Source organism: Hordeum vulgare, chromosome 7H, assembly GCF_904849725.1.
Source record: "Hordeum vulgare subsp. vulgare chromosome 7H, MorexV3_pseudomolecules_assembly, whole genome shotgun sequence".
NCBI lineage: Eukaryota > Viridiplantae > Streptophyta > Magnoliopsida > Poales > Poaceae > Hordeum > Hordeum vulgare.
The window spans coordinates 88,924,165-88,941,988 of record NC_058524.1 but is presented as its reverse complement, the minus strand read 5'-3'; the positions used below and the strand labels follow the sequence as shown (position 1 = coordinate 88,941,988).

At 43.8% G+C, this 17,824-nt stretch overlaps 1 protein-coding gene and 1 pseudogene across 2 annotated transcripts; both read right to left on the bottom strand.

The window, feature by feature from the left end:
• Positions 1–280: 280 nt before the first annotated feature.
• On the bottom strand, positions 281–2,350 carry LOC123411424 (annotated as a pseudogene).
• A 5,037-nt stretch (positions 2,351–7,387) lies between these two features.
• LOC123411613 (protein PHLOEM UNLOADING MODULATOR-like) lies at positions 7,388–10,606 on the bottom strand. Of its 2 annotated transcripts, XM_045104577.1 has the most exons (4): positions 9,994–10,152; positions 8,734–9,128; positions 8,449–8,642; positions 7,388–7,970 (listed from the first exon to the last, which is right to left on the bottom strand). In XM_045104577.1, the coding sequence occupies exons 1-4, from the start codon at positions 10,074–10,076 to the stop codon at positions 7,575–7,577; spliced, it is 1,068 nt and encodes a 355-aa protein (XP_044960512.1). In that variant the 5' UTR covers positions 10,077–10,152; the 3' UTR covers positions 7,388–7,574. The 2 variants fall into 2 exon arrangements, with proteins under 2 accessions (XP_044960512.1, XP_044960513.1); XM_045104578.1 differs by lacking the exons at positions 7,388–7,970; positions 8,734–9,128 and having other exon boundaries at positions 8,520–8,642; positions 9,994–10,606.
• Between the last annotated feature and the right edge of the window lie 7,218 nt (positions 10,607–17,824).

Here is a 17,824-nt window from a genome sequence, read left to right as displayed (position 1 = left end):
TGCAGTGCTAACTGTTGTTCTTTGCCAACATGCAATCCAGATGCATATAACTAGCTAATTATATTTTTAGTCAAAAAAAACTAGCTAATTATATTTTGCATGCCATTATACAACAACCACATAGCTAATCATGGCAAGAGTAATGCAAACAGGACAGTGGTTACACAAGCAAGACACAAATGCATCTAGCACCCGCTGCCTCGATTTATGTCAGATGGTGAAAGTGAAAAAGAATGATCAATAGAAGGGGAACATCACAGAGAGAAATAAATACAGTATGTAAGACAACCAGTAATTTGGCAACATTAAAACATATCCGTCAGTACCATCATTGGCTACAAAACAACATTTGGAACAGGTTTCTAGCATACACACCACTAGAACATATGCCATATAACCACTACAGCAGTACTACTCCGTCTCATAATATATAAGACGTTTTAGCTTGCAAAGCCGTCCTATATTATGGGACGAAGGGAGTACTAGATAACTTGGAACAGGTTTCTAGCATACACCACTACGGTAAATGCCACAATACCGCTACACTAACATATAATGCACGGATTACATGAGTTAAAGATGATCTCATGTCATCACTCAGAACTGAAACATGACCAAGCAACACGAACTTCCATACTACATGAGCCAACACAGAGATTGATACCTGGGGGACTTACACCGGCTCTATGAGGTTTTAAAATTGCTTCGCTGGTCTCGGCAGCATATCCCTTGTTAATTGGAAATGCCATTACAGAAACCTTCAGGTTCCTCTCAAGTTTAGCAGAGACCACAGGTCGTGAGAGAGTGATCACGCCATTAGCATCAACAGGCAATCCACCATCTCCAAAATCAAGTAACTTGACTTGCAGGTTGTCATCACTACCGGAGGCAGCACTAAACACACCCCGAAAACCATCTGGCCACGACCCGTCAATAATTCTTATGAAGACTGGCCTCAACAGAGTGATAAATGTGATCAAATTCAATTTCCAGCGTGCTAAGCCTGCTAGGATAAACACTTTGAGGACAGGCTCCAGCTCTAAACACCACAACAAGAGCACTTAAATCCTTATCCTCAGATTCAGTAGTGCCCTTCACTTTCAGAAAAACCTCAAGGTATGTAGGATCATATGACACGACAATAGCACGGGTAGGACCCGTCAGTGCTAGGGAGCAATCCTGCATGCGCAGAGCAACAATTAACTAAACGACAATGTTCATTTCATCAAATAACAATCAACACTGGAGTAGAATATTCAATGTATTCTACTTTTAACAGCGAAATGGATAGTTTTAACAGCAAAATTGCTAATTTAACAGCAAAATGGCAAGATGTACTCGAACTTGATCATCATAACTTGAATTACTAAATCTAACAGCAGCAAATGCATAAAAAGTTACTTATGATTGCTTCAATAAGCGAACCTGGGAATGGTAAATGCAGGGTAAAAAAAGGATACAGTTAGCAGAAAAGTTGCCCATAATGACAAGCTGTTAGACAAAACCAAGAGAGAAGAGTTAAATACGAACATCCTGGTTGATGGTTTGGCAGTCAGTCCTCGGACGGTGGAAAATAACATTGCGCTTACGATCCAAGAAGTCACGTGCAGCAATGATACCAAACACTTCCAGTGGCCAGTGCAAACTTCCTTCGATTGATGTAACTTTGACTGACATAATCTGCAGGGTGTCCATGACCTCAGCCGAGCAATCAGAAGCAGGATTCGTGTGACACATGGCAGGGATAGATGCTGCATAGATTGTTCACATATACATAAATCAGTTCCATTGATATATGCTGCAACTGATATCAAATTTGGTATGAGTGACAGGCAGACCATACAAGGACGTGTGCGTGCATGGATCCTCTTAGTAAGCTGTTGGTACAAGGGAACTAATCAAGAGAAGTAACTGGGCAGGGAGGGGGCTTACTGGTTTGGTCGAAGGTAACACCGCAGCGAGCGTAGAATCTGTTCCACAAAGAGTGAAACTTAGCAGCGAACGATTCTTCCTCACATTGTGCCGGCCCAGCCTCCTTATCATGGCCAGCTTGATCTTTCATGTTGGCAGCTTCGCCAGACATCCTGGCAGATTCTTCGGCCATTGACTTGGCAATAATCCTGTCTCTTTCTTCACGAGTCATCTTTCTTATCATCGCATCACCTTCAGCCACCATCTTTGCTATCCTCGCAGCCGTCCCCCTGGCGGTTGGCTTTGCCCTCTCGACCTCAACAGCTTCTTCTTGAGCCTCGCGTCGTTCAACAATCTGATTCGCCTGAACCTCAGTTATCGTTCCCAACTCCTCCCCGGCTTTCGATTCACTCGAAGACTCCCCGCTCATATCTATCCCCAGAGCACCATGGGCGAGGCCAGTCGGCCTTGCAGCTTCTTCAGCATTCGCCCTCGTTGTGTCCGCACAAACTTGGGTATTCGCCTTGCCTTTCTTCCCCTTTGCTCTCTTGACCTTCTCCGCAAAAGCAGCTTGAACCTAGGAACGTGCCGTCCACCAGGTTACCTCCGCAGTGGTTTGAGTACCTGTCCAGTCTTTTTCCGCTTTCTCCTTTGCTATCCTGGCCTTGGATTTCCCCCTGGCTTTCCCCGCGCCTTCTCCAGCGTTCGCCTTGGCCTTCTTATCCTTGAGCAGCCGCTCCTTCTTCTCCTCCTCTTCCTTCTCCTTCTTCTCCTGGTCCTCCTTCATCTTCTTCTCCTGGATTTCCAGTAGGAAAAGCCTTTCCCTCATCGACTGCAGCACGCTCGTCGGCGCCTGGATGACGGATTTCTTCCATAGCTCCTCCCCGGCTTTCACCCCTACCGAAGACTCGCCGCACGACGAATCCATCTCTATCGCAGTATGAGAGGTCAGTCGTCGGTCGGTCGGTCGGTCGCCGCCGCCGCTCTTCTTTTGTGTACAGCACGGAGAAAAAGACAACCCTAGAATCGAGGGTTCGTGTCGCTCTTCCCAGAAGGAAATCATATAGGTCAGGCAGTGGAGAGAAATCTGATGGGTCGGGCTACTTTCTCGGGCCGGGCCGCTTCCTGGAGTTTGGTAGCCCAGCAGACAATGTGGGTCAGTGCCGGACCTATACCGGAACTCCTATTTGCCGCGTTTTGCGGCAAACAGACGCCCCATCACACAGGGTGTGTTCAACTGGGCCGGCCCATTATGATGCTCCGCGAGCGTCTGTGAAAAATCGCAAAAAAAGTTAAATGCGCTTCTACGAATCGAAGCCGGGTCGTCGGCACAAGTGCATTTTGTGCTAGTCGGTGTGACAAACGAATTCTCACAGCAAATGTACATCACATGTCTTGAAATAGTAGTAGCAGACGTAACACCATTTGGAACATTCCCGAATAATGTTTCAATATTTGACTAAGTTTGCGGACTTACAAACAATTTTCTGAAATCGCAAACATAGTTTGAAATTTCTGAAGTTTTTTCATAAACATGAAAAAAAATTGAATTTGTGAAAAAAAGTTCAAAATGGGAATATTTTTTCAAATTTTGAAACATTTTTTAAAATTACGAAACATTTTTCAAATTCAAGAAGATTTTTTCAAAATTCCGGAACATTTTCTCAAAATTTCGGAACATTTTTTCAAATTCCAGAACATTTATTGAAAATTTGAAACGTTTTTATAGAAATTCTGGAAGATTTTTTCAAATTGCAGAACATTTTTTTCAAATTCCGGAACATTTTTCCAAATTTCTGAACATTCTATCAAATTTCGGAACATTTTTTACAAAATCCGGATTTTTTAAATAAATCTAGAACATTTTTGCAACAGAAACAGAAGAAAAAAAGAAAAAAAAAGAAAAAAAAAAGAAAAAACGGTCTAGAAAATCTTCTAGAAAGTTTCCAAAACCAAAAAAAATGGCTAGGAAACTTTAAGAGGTTTCCAAAACTGGAATCCCGGCAAATGTAAGAGCAACTCTAGAAGACCCCGCATCCGCCCCCGACCCGTAAAATAACCGTCAAAATGCGGGTTGGGACGAAAAAATGACGGATTTCTTCCATAGCTCCTCCCCGGCTTTCACCCCTACCGAAGACTCGCCGCACGACGAATCCATCTCTATCGCAGTATGAGAGGTCGGTTGGTCGGCCGCCGCCGCCGCCGCTCTTCTTTTGTGTGCGCCAGCGAGGAAAAGACAACCCTAGAAGCTGGGATTCGTGTTGGCTGGCATACCCTCACTCCTCGGAAGGAAAAAAGATGGGTCCGTCGCAGTCTGTCGAGAGAAATCAGATGGCTACTTTGTCGGGCCGAGCCGCTTACTTATAGGTCAGGCTTTCTTAATAAGTGTTATAAAAAAATTAGAAGGCACGCAGATTTTGTTTATATGTTGTGAATATTTTTCTAAATTCCTGCAAAAAAATTACATTTCCATGAATGATTTTTAAAACAGTCACGAACATATTTTGAAACGTGTATACATTTTAAAGCGCCATGAACATTTTATATATTTCATGATCTTTTTTTTAATGACATGAACATATTTTCAAACATGTTAGAAAATATTAAATGTCACAAACATTTTCTCTTGGAAAAACCTTTTATTTAAAGCTGCGCAAACAAAACATTAAAGGACGCCACTAGGCAACGGCGCCGCACCCAGGGTTTTCCGTACAGCGGCCCTACTACTGTCAAAAACCACGAGAGCTAAGCCTAAAAAGGTGCCTCCATCATTGATTACAAAAGCACTCCCCACGGTTCTAACCACTTCCATCCATCATGTGAACGCTATGGTAGGTTGAGATTAGAGTGCTTGAATGTAGGGAATCGTAAAAGTACAAAAAGGGACCCACCGCATGCATGCAAAGCTTGATACAAAAGAAACTTTTATCTCTTAAACCGTTAATTCGACCGATGATCCGTTTTCGTCGTTGATTTTGTTTCGATGAAACCTTCAAAACTAGATCCCATATCGACATGTTTCGACAATTTTTTTTTTCTTCTACTTACCACATTTGTTGTACTTGCTTGTCATATTAGTAAGTACTTATCTGTCTAATAAAAAAATAACTTAATCGCCATATTTTTAGAAATTATGAATAAATATGGCATCTTGATATAAATCAAACTAGCAAACACAAACAACTTTTTTAGGCGATTATGCGCAAAAATATGACAACATATTTAAAACCGATGGTCACAAGAAATACTTTTTGATCATCGTTTGTAAATATGACAACTCGGCATAGTTAAACTAACAAGCACACGAAATAGTTTTCTAGCAAAGTTGTATGTAAATATGACAAGTTGGTATATTTTAAATTGGCAAACACAACCAATGACATACTTTTATATCATTTATAATGAAATCTGTTACAAGGCTTTTGTACGAAACAACATTAAAAAGTGACAATCAAGTTATTTTTTTGAGGCAAGTAAATGGTTAATAATATGACAAAGTGTGTCAAAAAAATTGGCAAGTATGAACGAAAAATAATTGACGAAACATATCGACATGGGATCTAGTTTCGAAGAACTCGTCGCGAGAAAGACAATTGTAAAAACGTATCATCGATTGAAATAACAGTTTTGTAGGTAAAACTTTTTAAATTTCAAACATCAAAAGAAATCGCATGTTGTTTGTAGCATGCAAAACTCTTACAGATCGGTCTGCGCGCGCACGCTGCCAATTAGATTTTCCCAACATTAAATTCCATGGACTTTTTAAATGTGCCGTGAACATTTTTTTAAAACTAAATAAGGTATTAAAAAAATGCTTTGTAAAAATGTTCACATGTTTAAAATAAGTTTGCATGTATCTATAAAATATATCATGCCTTTTGTCTAGAAAATAGAGAAAGGAAACGGCCCAAAGCACGTAAAAAAGTCTAGAAAATAGAGAAAGAAAACGGCCCAAAGCACGTAAAAAAAACTAGCACACGCAACAGGAACACACGATTAGAGCATCTCTAATAGGGGCGTCAAACAGGCGCGGTAAACTGAACTTTTAGTGCGCGCGGCACGAAATCGCGCGTTCCAGCGGACGCGGGAAAATAGCGCGCGCGGAACGAAATCACGCGCTCCAGCGGACGCAGAAAAATAACGCGCGGGGTAAAGTATTGCGCGCATGCGGGAGAAAGCGGGCAGCCGCGCGCTAGATTTTGCGCACCGCTTTCAACGCGCCTATAAAATGTGGCACTCCTCACGCGGCTGCCCATAGCCACGCGCCCTCTGCCGCTTCCTCGCCGCTATCTCTGCCGCTTCCGATCCGCTCCCTCTGCCACCATGTCGTCGCGCTGCCATGGATCCTCGGACTACGCGGCGTTTGTGAGCACCCCTCCGGTGTCTACTACACCGAGATCAGGTCCGGCGACGTCCGCCTCGGCCTCAGCATCTTCGAAACCTCGCACGGGGCCGCCCACGCGTACGACACGGTGGCGTGGCGCCTAAGGAGGCCTCGTGCGCAGATGAACTTTCAGGATGTCTACACGCGCCAGCACGCGCAGGACGTCGCCCCTTCGCCTCGTCTGAAAATAGACCAGGACCATGAGGAGCACCGTCGGCGACAGCGCCGACTCCTCGTCGCCGAGAAGGACGAGCGAGCCATGGGGGAGTGGCGCCGGCGCCATCCGGAGGACGTCGCCGTCGAGAACGCCTTCTGAGTGGAGAGGACGACAAGGCGTCGCGAGGAGCTGGACGACAGGCGTCGGCGCAAGGCACTTGCTATATCGCAGTGTGAGGTCGTCAACAATGGTGGGACGTCCATCTTCACTTTTGACGATGAACGTTGGAAGGACGCATGGCTATCTACCTCGGACAACGGCGACAATGACGACTCGGAGTAATTTTATCTGTGAATGCTAGTTTTATTATCGTGTTGGACTAGCTTTATTATCTATATTATCATGTTGGACTTGTTTTATTATCTATATTATCTTGTTGGACTAGTTTATTATCTATATGATGAACTATGTATCAAATTTATGCATATATTTTTTAGTGTGTTGAACTAGTTTTGCGTTTTGATTTGCAGCATCTGCTGGAGAACCACGCACACGCTAAAATATGTTGATGCTGCTGGAGCCGGCGCTCGTCGGCGCGCTAAAAAAAGCTAGCCGCCCGCTGCAAAAACCGTTTTTTGGGCTCTGGTCGAAGCGCGTGTGTTGGAGATGCTCTTAATACCCCCTCCGTCCTAAAAGTCTTGTCTTAAATTTGTTTAATATGAATGTATCTAGTCACGTTTTAGTATTTAGATACATTCATTTCTAGACAAACCTAACACAAGATTTTGAGACGGAGGGAGTATATCTAATACTTCATGCACCAAGTTTTCACGTTCCATTCAACATTTGCACATTAGAGAGCCACATTCTCGTGCTCAATTCATGCTTTGTAGTACCATGTTAATTCTTGTAGCATCAAAAATAAGTACTGAAAGGCAAGAAATAACCATTCCTTTATCAGCAAAACATACATGTTTTTATCAACAAATAGGTTCCCTGCTATAAAACTACCTGTTAATCTCAATTCCTGAGTTCTCAGCCAACATAAGCATCGACAAGATCAGGAGCACTGACTAAAATACACTATCGGCAAAAACAAATGGAAGGCAAGATGCCAATCAATCATCCATTGCTAGTAAGTGAGAATGCAAGGAGAACAAACAGGAGGGTGAATGTAATCATAGAAGCAGCAAAGCATAAGATGACACCCTGAGAGAAGGTATTCTTTGATTGTCCAGCCAGCTCAACTTCATTTAGCAGCCCCCTTATTTCGTCCATGTCCGAGTCCTTTGCAGCATGAAATAATCTGTTCTGGACCTCGTCGAGTTTGGAAAGTCTTCTTGCTTGATCTGAATCTCTCGTGGACCAGATGAACCCAGTGACCCGCCACAAGAGGATCCCAACGTAAATTGCAACAATGCAGTCGGCACTATAATGATAGCGCTCCCGTATCTCCCTCTGGGCACTGTGCAGGACTAGAAACCATATCACAACTGATATCCATCCCCCGTAAGCTTCCTGCAAGGAGCGAGGTGCAGCATGGGCATATAGTACTAAGCTGGACATCTGTCCCTTTAGATCAAATGGATATTTGTACAGGAATTAATTGGAAATACAAAAATTAAACATAAAAAATGTCCGAACATAGCGGGGCGTTCATATTGAAGAGAGGAAGGTACACCAAGCTGAAATCTTCACCACAACAAAGTTTTTACACTACAAGAAAGACAATGAATGGCATAAATGCAACAATAGCATATGAAAGACTGACGGGGACTGATCGATGGCCTCTTTTACATGGACTTAACTGCAAGACCCCTTGTTGAGGAATCACCTCTAAGGCTAATGCAGAACCACATATTAGCAAGGGTGTGCGTATCACACTTCCTTGGTTGTAACATAAGAATGTTTGAACATACGGTTCATATCATTTGTAGCATGACATATGCAAAGGTACAAAATAAGTTTGTTCTGTAAAGATGAGAACACAACATACCGTCCATGCCATAGCAGTCAGGACAGCAACAAACATGTGCCCACTATACATAAGATCATTGCAACCACCACCGGCTTTATTCACCAAATGATACCATGAAGGCCCCTCTCCGGCAGATGGCCTTAATATGTCTACTAGGAAGCTCATATATGCCCAATCAGGTCTATAGTGATCAGTATAATTTTGAACAGTAGCTGCAATAAGAAAATGATCATAAACCGTTACTACAAGTCAATCAAATTAAAGCAGATACACCAGGAAGTTTCATAATTTAAATGCTCTAACCATATGGCATATCCACTAGTATGACCCTGCGGATTGCACGCGGATCAGAAGCATACGGAGCATAATATTTTTGTGCCCAAGCATGAGGATGGTCAGGTATTTTATATCGACCGGCGGCACACCAAGGCCTTGCGGATGGAAGAATCGTAGAAACGAATGTTATGGTCCGAAGAAAACGCCCGACCGCCATAACGAACATATACCTTGTGCCTATTCCAAGGCCAGGACCTTTGATGCAGTCAAAAAGTGCCGAGAATCCCAACATGATAAACAACATCAAATAATGATGTAGACTGATGATGTGGGCTCTCAATAGATCAACCACGGTTCGAGGAAGCCTCTCATTTAGTGCTAGAAGCAGCCACTGACCAGTGTCCGGAAGAGGGGCAGTAGATCTGTTAATGTTATTGAACATGTCTAAGTTCAGTTCTTTCAAGATTGGAGATTATGTGCATATCCCAAAGGTGCAGAACGATGTATTGCACTAAACACTCAAATACATGAAAAATGAACCTTTTGAAGAATGCACCAAGAGTGTTAATGTTGCCAAGGACCAAGGAGGCATCCCTATATCTTATAGACAATGGAAGTAAAACCGCAGGAAATTCTTTACATGAAAGTAATAAACCACAGAACCTCATACAGCTTATGTGATTCTGACAGTGGAACCCGACCCTAAGTTAAATAGACCACATGTACAAACAAAGTGGGATAGAAGGAATAAAAGCAGACTCACACAAGCTGTATAAGGTTCCGCTATTGTCAAATTGCAATTCTCATGTCTTGGTTTCCATTAAAATTACAAATTGCCTCTAGTTCTCATGCATGTGAACTCACTACAATGAACAGACTATTGTGTTCACTGTTTTATGAAGAAATGAGCCAGCAATTGCAGTTTATAACTCTCATTTTTAAAAACCATTATGTTTCCTATCCAACCCAAAGCACCATCAATCCTGTCCAGTATGCACTGAATACACTGTGTCTTGAGCCAATCGTCCTAGCTTGTATTGGGATAAGTTGATGTGTAACCCAGAGGTGATGAACTTGAACCCACAAACAACCAGTGCACAAGCTCCAAAGTGCAAAGAAAGTGCAAACTTCAGTATTATCTCATTTTTCTTGGACAACTTAGATATGCTCTACTGAAGTGGTCGTGTGATAACTTATTGGAGCAACGACATGGACAATTTTACCAACGAAGAAAATAACGCACGCGCTATTGGGGATACTCTTAGCGACCAGGAGTAGAACAGAGACCTGTGCCACCGGAGGCCGAGCACGCTGGAGACGAACCGGACGGAGATGGCCTCGCAGAGCAGGGCGGCGAACATGAGGAGCATGGCGGCGAGGAACCACGGGGCGGCGCGGATCTCGGCGTCCCAGCGGCGGTAGAAGGGCGCCCGCGCGGCGGTGGCGAGCGCCAGCGCCGCCCAGATCGCCGGCCGCAGCCGCCCGTTCAGCGAGGGGGACGTGCGGCTAAGGAGGTAGTCGACGCCCACGTACGCCGCGGCCGCCAGGCCCAGCCCGCCCACCGCGAGGGGCCGGCGGCAGGCCGGCGGCGGCACGGGCCTCTCTGCCTTGGGTCTCGCCATGGCCGGGAGGCTTCGGGGGCAGATCCTGGCCTGGCCATGCTGACGCGATTAGAAGGTCGGCGTCGCATTTCGCCGCGGTCCTTTTCTACCGCTCCACCCCGAGCGTCCCGGCTGGCCAACCATCCCATCCCACAGATTCATGCATACGGCTGTCAGTTAACAGTTCGATTGCTCAAATTCTACTTGCAGAGATAGTGAAAAAAAATCGCATCAAAGTACCGTCGCCAAGAGTTGGAAATTCACGCGGTAGCATTGCTAGCCTTATGTGGTAGTAGCACAAGAACCGCTACGCGCAAAAGGCGAGAAATACCTTTAATATTGTGGCAAGCTTCAAAGATTATCTAATCCGTTAGCTTCATCTTGTGGAGGCATGACGTTTAGGAGTGAGGGGATGCCGGGATGCATCGGGCGGCTGCTCCAGAAAGTGGTATTTGCCAAGCCGTGTTGCTCCGCCCCCTTGGTATGAGGCATCACTCCCTCATCTGCCCATATTGGTTGTGAATCTCTGAGTCACTCCACCTCAACGTAGTACTGCAGCACCGTGTAACACTCGAGCCACTTCAGAAGAAAAAGCGCATAATGTGCACTCACCCGATGGCTTTGAAGTTGGATGGCATACGCTACTGCTCGTGCTTGGAGGGGGAGCAAGTGGCACTACTTAGAACTTCTTACCAGACAACAAGTAGCATATAAGGTAGAGCGACCTCTATATCCGTCCGTCGGTGCATTCTCGACAACAATGTGGTGCATATGAACCACCGAGTTATTGATGTTGGAGAGTGTGTGACGTGTGGTAGTGCCGCATGTAACTGGTCGGAACGAGCAGGTATGCCAAAGACAATTAAGATGAAATAGGGGAGCTGATCTCACGATACGAACTTTTATGCAACGATTGGGTTCGGCATTTTTAAAAGATTTTTTTATGCAACGATTGGGTTCGGCATTTTTAAAAGATTTTTTTACGGAAAAAGAGCTGCATAGATTATTTGGATAGCTTCTATTATTACTAAGCATGACGAAAATAGATAATGAGCATGAGGTAACAATTCCATGTTGATCCTTCAGATAGTAGTGTTTGTTATTCACCTTGAGAAAGTTGTGGCACAAAGGAAAAAAAAGGTGCCTGGTGGGAATCGAACCCAGGCCGTCAGGTAAAAGCAAAAAAAAGGTGTCTGGTGGGATTCGAACCCATGCCGTCAGGTAAAAGCAGCAGTAGTGAAACCACCAGCCTAGTTGACTGTTTGTGATAGAATAAGGGGTAGCCCTAGATAACATAAAACCGGCGGTGACTTATGAAGAGAAAAAAACAAATCATTATTCATCCACTTACCGGTCGCATGGTGGGTAATTTAGGTCAACTTCAGGGGTAATTTCCAAATTTCCATTACGGATGACAGAAGCACTATTCCCTTTATTATTAGGGAAAGATTTCTTTTCAAGGGACTAGATTTTTCTTAGTTCCAGGGACTAAAGAAAAAAAATCCTTCTAATAGAGTCTTTTTTTAGTTTTTTAAGAAAAAGTTCCTCCTTTTTTTTACCTAGGATTAAAAGGGATTTTTTTAGTCTAATCCCTCTAAACAAACACCACCTTAATAATTTTCAAAATGCTCAAAACTAGTATCATCAACGCTTACAGTACCGGGATGATGAGCTCAAAATCACACTGGTTCGAAGTTTTTTTTAACGGGAAGCATACTTTATTAATCAAAGAATGGATATATCGTCAGTCAATTGAATTACAATAAAATCAGGCGGAGCATCAACCGATCTATATGGATTATTAGCACGACCCCATCAACCTATCAAATGGACTATTAGCACCAGAATCTAACTCCATAATACAATGTTCAACACTAAACTTTCCGAAATCTTCTAGGAAACTACGACATTCATCAAAGATTGGCGCTACTACCATGGAATATCCATCATTTCGCGTGATTGCATCCACCACAGTAATATTGTCCGATCTCACCACCACATTTTGGCATCATGTATCTCTTGCTAGCTTCAGACCTTCAAACAGAGTCGTCGCTTCTGCCGAGAGGACATCTATGACATGTTCCAGTCTTTTCATGGACGTCGACATAAGAGATCCCCGATGATCACGGATGACAGCACCACAAGATCCAGTATAATCTCCTTCTCTGAATGAGGCGTCAACACTTAGGACTAGCTGACCTGCCAAGTATAGTGGCCATGTATTGGTCTTGGGGTGGTTTTGGCTTGTGAACCGCGCCCGTAGTTGATCGTTAGAGCAACCACCGCCGTCGCCATTCGTTTTGCAGATAGAATCACTTCCCCTAGCACATATTGTCTTTGTTGCCACCATAGGAATCAACAACAACTAGACATGAGCTCCGGCAACTCCACCACACCAGAGTATTGGCGCCGATAAGCACTACTAGGAAAAAGCCTAGTAGTAGCGCGGGTTACTGCGCTACTAGTAAGGCGTTACAACTATTACTTACCAGCAGCGCGTGTAAGACGCGCTATTGCTAAGACATATAGATGTAGCGTGTATCATACGAGCGCTACTCATAAGACAACTATTAGTAGCGTTCTTGCAAACCCGCGCTACTAGTAATCTGTTTTTCATTTTTTTAGTGTATTTATACGCCGTTATACAAATTTTGATAAAGTACCAATTAAGAGGTAGTTATATCATTATGTTCATGATGAATTATTATATCATTGTGAGGAAGAAATATGGATTTTATTCATCCAAATGAATCAAAAGTGATCAAAAATTGAATTAGTAGGACGACAATCCTACTAATTCAACTTTTGGTCACTTTTGATCCATCCACATGAATCTAATCTGCTTTCCTTCCCCCAATGATATAATAACCAATCATGATCATAATAACAAATCATCATGATAATCATGATCAACATCATCATCATATTAATATAAAAACTCTTGCATCATATCATCACCAACAACACTATAGCTAATAATCATCATAGTCACTACCACCAACACTATTTAATCATCTTTTTCGTCAATGAGACATCATATAACAAGTTGGTCACTAGTCATAATTGTTGGGTAACGTAGCATAAATTCAAAAAAAATCCTACGCATATTCAGATCTTCTTATGGAGAGACCAGCAACGAGAGAGGGGTGAGTGCATCTTCATACCTTTGAAGATCGCTAAGCGGAAGCGTTGCTAGAACGCGGTTAATGGAGTCATACTCGCGGCGATTCAGATCGCGGTGTGATTCCGATCTAGTGCCGAACCACGACACCTTCGCGTTCAACACACGTGCAGCCCGGTGACGTCTCCCGCACCTTGATCCAGCAAGGAGGAGGGAGAGGTTGGAGAAGATCTCCGCCAGCACGACGGCGTGGTGTCGATGGAGAGACGAGGTCTCCCGGCAGGGCTTCGCCAAGCACCGTGGGAGGAGGAGGAAGGATGGGAGCAGGGCTGCGCCGAAGGAGAGAGGAAACGGTGTGCAAAACAGCCCCAAGCCCCTCTCTATTTATAGGAGGAGGGGAGGGGGGTGCCACCCCTAGGGTTTCCCCCCTAGGTGGTGCAGCAGCCCCCCCCCCCAGATGGGAGGTGCGGCGGCCAGGGAAGGGGGAGGGGGTGGCACACCCCTAGGTGGGCCTTAGGCCCACCAGCGCCTAGGGGTTCCCCCCTCTCGACCTCCTGTGCTATGGGCCCCTTTGTGGGAGGCGCACCAACCCACTTTGGGCTGGTTGCCCACCACCTTTTGGCCCATGCTACCTCTTGGGGCTGGTGGCCCCTCCCGGTGGACCTCCGGGACCATTTCCGGTGGTCCCGGTATGCTACCGGTGACGCCCGAAACATTTCCGGTGTCCAAAACCATCCATCCTATATATCAATCTTTACCTCCGGACCATTCCGGAGCTCCTCGTGACGTACGGGATCTCATCCAGGACTCCGAACGAATTTCGATAACCTCGTATAACATTTCCCTATAACCCTAGCGTCATCGAACCTTAAGTGTGTATACCCTACGGGTTCGGGAAGCATGCAGACATGACCGAGACGCTCTCCGGCCAATAACCATCAGCGGGATATGGATACCCATGGTGGCTCCCACACGTTCCACGATGATCTCATCGGATGAACCACGATGTCAAGGATTCAATCAATCCCGTATATAATTCCCTTTGTTTGTCTGTATAGAACTTGCCCGAGATTCGATTGTCGATATACCTATACCTTGTTCAATCTCGTTACCGGTAAGTCTCTTTACTCGTTTCGTAGCATGTCATCCTGTCACTAACTCCTTAGTCACATTGAGCTCATGATGATGTTTTACCGAGTGGGCCCGGAGATACCTCTCCGTCACACGGAGTGACAAATCCCGATCTCGATTCGTGTCAACTCAACAGACACTTTCAGAGGTACCCGTAGTGCACCTTTATAGTCACCCACTTACGTTGTGATGTTTGATACACCCAAAGCACTCCTACGGTAACCGGGAGTTGCACAATCTCACGGTCGAAGGAAAAGACACTTGACATTAGAAAAGCTTTAGCATACGAACAATACGATCTAGTGCTATGCTTAGGATTGGGTCTTGTCCATCACATCATTCTCCCAATGATGTGATCCCGTTATCAATGACATCTAATGCCCATGATAAGGAAACCATGACCATCTATTGATCAACGAGCTAGCCAACTAGAGGCTTGCTAGGGACACATTGTGATCTATTTATTCACACATGTATTACTGTTTCCTATTAATACAATTATAGCATGAACAATAGACGATTATCACGAACAAGGAAATATGATAATAACCATTTTATTATTGCCTTTAGGGCATATTTCTAACAATAATCACAACTCCTCGTCGTCATCATCATCAACTCTAACACGTTGTAGCACATAATAACACATTGTACCTAGGACCTACTCCTCTCTCATAGGACCTACTCTACCCTCTCTTAGATACAATATCATAAAACAAGATAGGCCCTGACTCTCCATTATGGAGAATGGAGATCATCATGTCTCCAATTCTTGGCCTACGCACAATGTTGCTTCCAAGTAGCTCTCTACGATTGACCATACATTTTTTCCAATCTTTGATTGTCATGACTTCATCGGTTTTAGAAATCCGGTATGGACAGAAGTGATGTGTAGGCTAACCTGGTCGTGTTGGCCCTAAGCTCATAACAACAACGCGACCTCTCAGAAACATCAGATGAGGCACACAATCCTTCGGGGTTTTTTGTTGAAAAACATAGTAATAACTTTGTAGTTAGCAATGTAGTTTAGTTTTAGAAGAATTTATGCAAAAGATGCACGGATGTCGTAATAGTAGAAAATCTTACCATGCAATCTCCGTGGATGTTACCGTAGTTCACCACGTGCACTAGTGGCACGTATTGACCATAATGTGGAGGAGTTTGATAAAAGCTATTGTAATTCTCAAGATAATTAATAAATGCGATAAGATGATTTTTCTCCTTATAAGTTAATTCTTCTTCATCATTGTAGTAGTAGGTTCTGTCTACATCCTTCCGTATATTTTTTTTGAAGAATGAAAATAAGTTGTCAATGGAAATAAGTTGTCAACTATTTTTAAGCAAACAATATAAATTACTTAATAAATATGGTTGAGAAACTCACATAATGGTAGAACTGGAGGCATCTGCACATCGACCCAAATATCGATATTACCTTCAATTTCATCTTCCGGACGAATATCAAAGGTGATAAGCATATTAGGATCAAATACATAAGCCTTGCATAGTGCTTGCCAATTTGTGCATTCAAAATTGGAGTAGGTGTCTGCATTGTAGAACTTTACGGCAAAAGTAAAATCATGCTCGATCCTCAAGTGAACTCTCTTTACCTCCATAGTTTTTTTAGTACTGAAACCAATCTTATCCAAGGCATAAATTCTTGCATGGCAGGGGATACGCTAGTAGAATAGTAAAAAATAAAAATTATAAGTTGAAGCAAAAGAAGTCATGCTTAATTACGAAAAAAGACTTGTCGTTGTGACTTACTATATCCACTTCGAAGTTCTCATTGAGCATGATGCTGAAGCGCCTATCACCAATTAGGTGAGGCGTGTCGCACAGGCCACGCTCGTCTCTGCAGTATTCGCACATAACGAATTCCCTTTCATCGTCAGACATTTCCTTCCTAAAACTGATCAACACACAGATCACTACTACTAGATGTATGGAATGAGTTGACTTTAGGTATGTAGAGTCTTTCATTCCTAAACTCTCACCTCACGTATATGGTGGGCACTCCCTCTGATATTTCGACCGTCAGTGATGGTCGTTACTCCTCCTTTCCCTGGTGCATTACAAATATCTACCACAAGGAAAATAAGGAGAAGCGACTGATGACGAGTTGATGGATATACTTCTCGCCCCTCATTGGTTACCCCAAGTGGAAGGTGGAGATGTAGTCAGCAGCAGATTTCCCTTACACGGGGACTATAAGGTTTATCGAACCCGGAGGACTCCGAGGATCAACAAGTAGGTGTCCGCTGCTCTGGCACTAGCAGAAGACGTGGACCTACACACACAACAAATAACTTTGCTCCCAATAAATTCAGAGAGGTTGTCAATCTCTCTGTCCTTGTAGTTTGCAAAGGATCAAAACACAAGCCGGAATAGTGATGGTGATTGCAACAGAAAAATAAATAAAAGAAATAAATAGCGGAGGTGTAAACAATGATGGTAATATGGACCGGAGTCACATGATGTTCACTAGTGATGTCTCTCTCTCAAAAGACAATAAACAACTATGCTAGGTAACCAATTACAGGTGGGCAATTGACAGAATTATAAACGCACCGCAATGCTAATCATGCTACTAGAAAGTTAGAGGCTCAAAAGTAATGGGCAGTAGGCCAAGACAAGTAGACCGTTTATTCATCAGCATCTACTTACTAATCATCCACCTTGAGATATATATCCAAAACATCTCGCTGGTATTAAGTTGCGAGCCCCAGCCAAAGTGTAAACTCAAAGCAACGGACAACTACATTAACGAACTTTGCGTAAGGTAAACAATCCTTGCAACCGTGGTCACAAGCACCGTTGTTTTCTCCCTGGTGGCAACATCACATCCCCTAATCTCATGTTTCTGTCACTCAAGCTAGACATCAGGGGCATGAACCCACAATCATGCATAATGCTCCCTCTTGGAATTACAATCTACTACTCGGCCAAAGCAATAAAAAGCAACGGAGAACATGCATGAATTACCTAAGAACATAATATAAAAGGAGAACCAAATATATAACTCATCACAATCTGAACATAATCTCATAATCCATCGGATCCCAGCAAACCAAGCATAGCAATAGCAGGAAAATTACATAGATGCCTTGATCATGTAGGGCAGCTCACAAGGGCTAAACATTGAAGCACAAGATTGGAGAGAAGACATCACATAGCTACTGGTCATGGACTCATGGTCCAAGGAGGACTACTCACGGCACGTCTGGGAAGCGTCCATGGTGGTGGAGAAGCTCCCGGAGGTCAA

What these genes read in the sequence shown, in the direction of transcription:
- LOC123411613 (XM_045104577.1), bottom strand. Translation starts at nt 10,076, where the DNA reads ATGCTCCTCATGTTCGCCGCCCTGCTCTGCGAGGCCATCTCCGTCCGG. An exon ending in ACTAGTGGATATGCCATATG is followed by an intron (nt 8,643 to 8,733) that starts GTTAGAGCATTT and finishes TTCTTATTGCAG; the next exon opens with CTACTGTTCAAAATTATACT. An exon ending in TGACTGCTATGGCATGGACG is followed by an intron (nt 7,971 to 8,448) that starts GTATGTTGTGTT and finishes CGCTCCTTGCAG; the next exon opens with GAAGCTTACGGGGGATGGAT.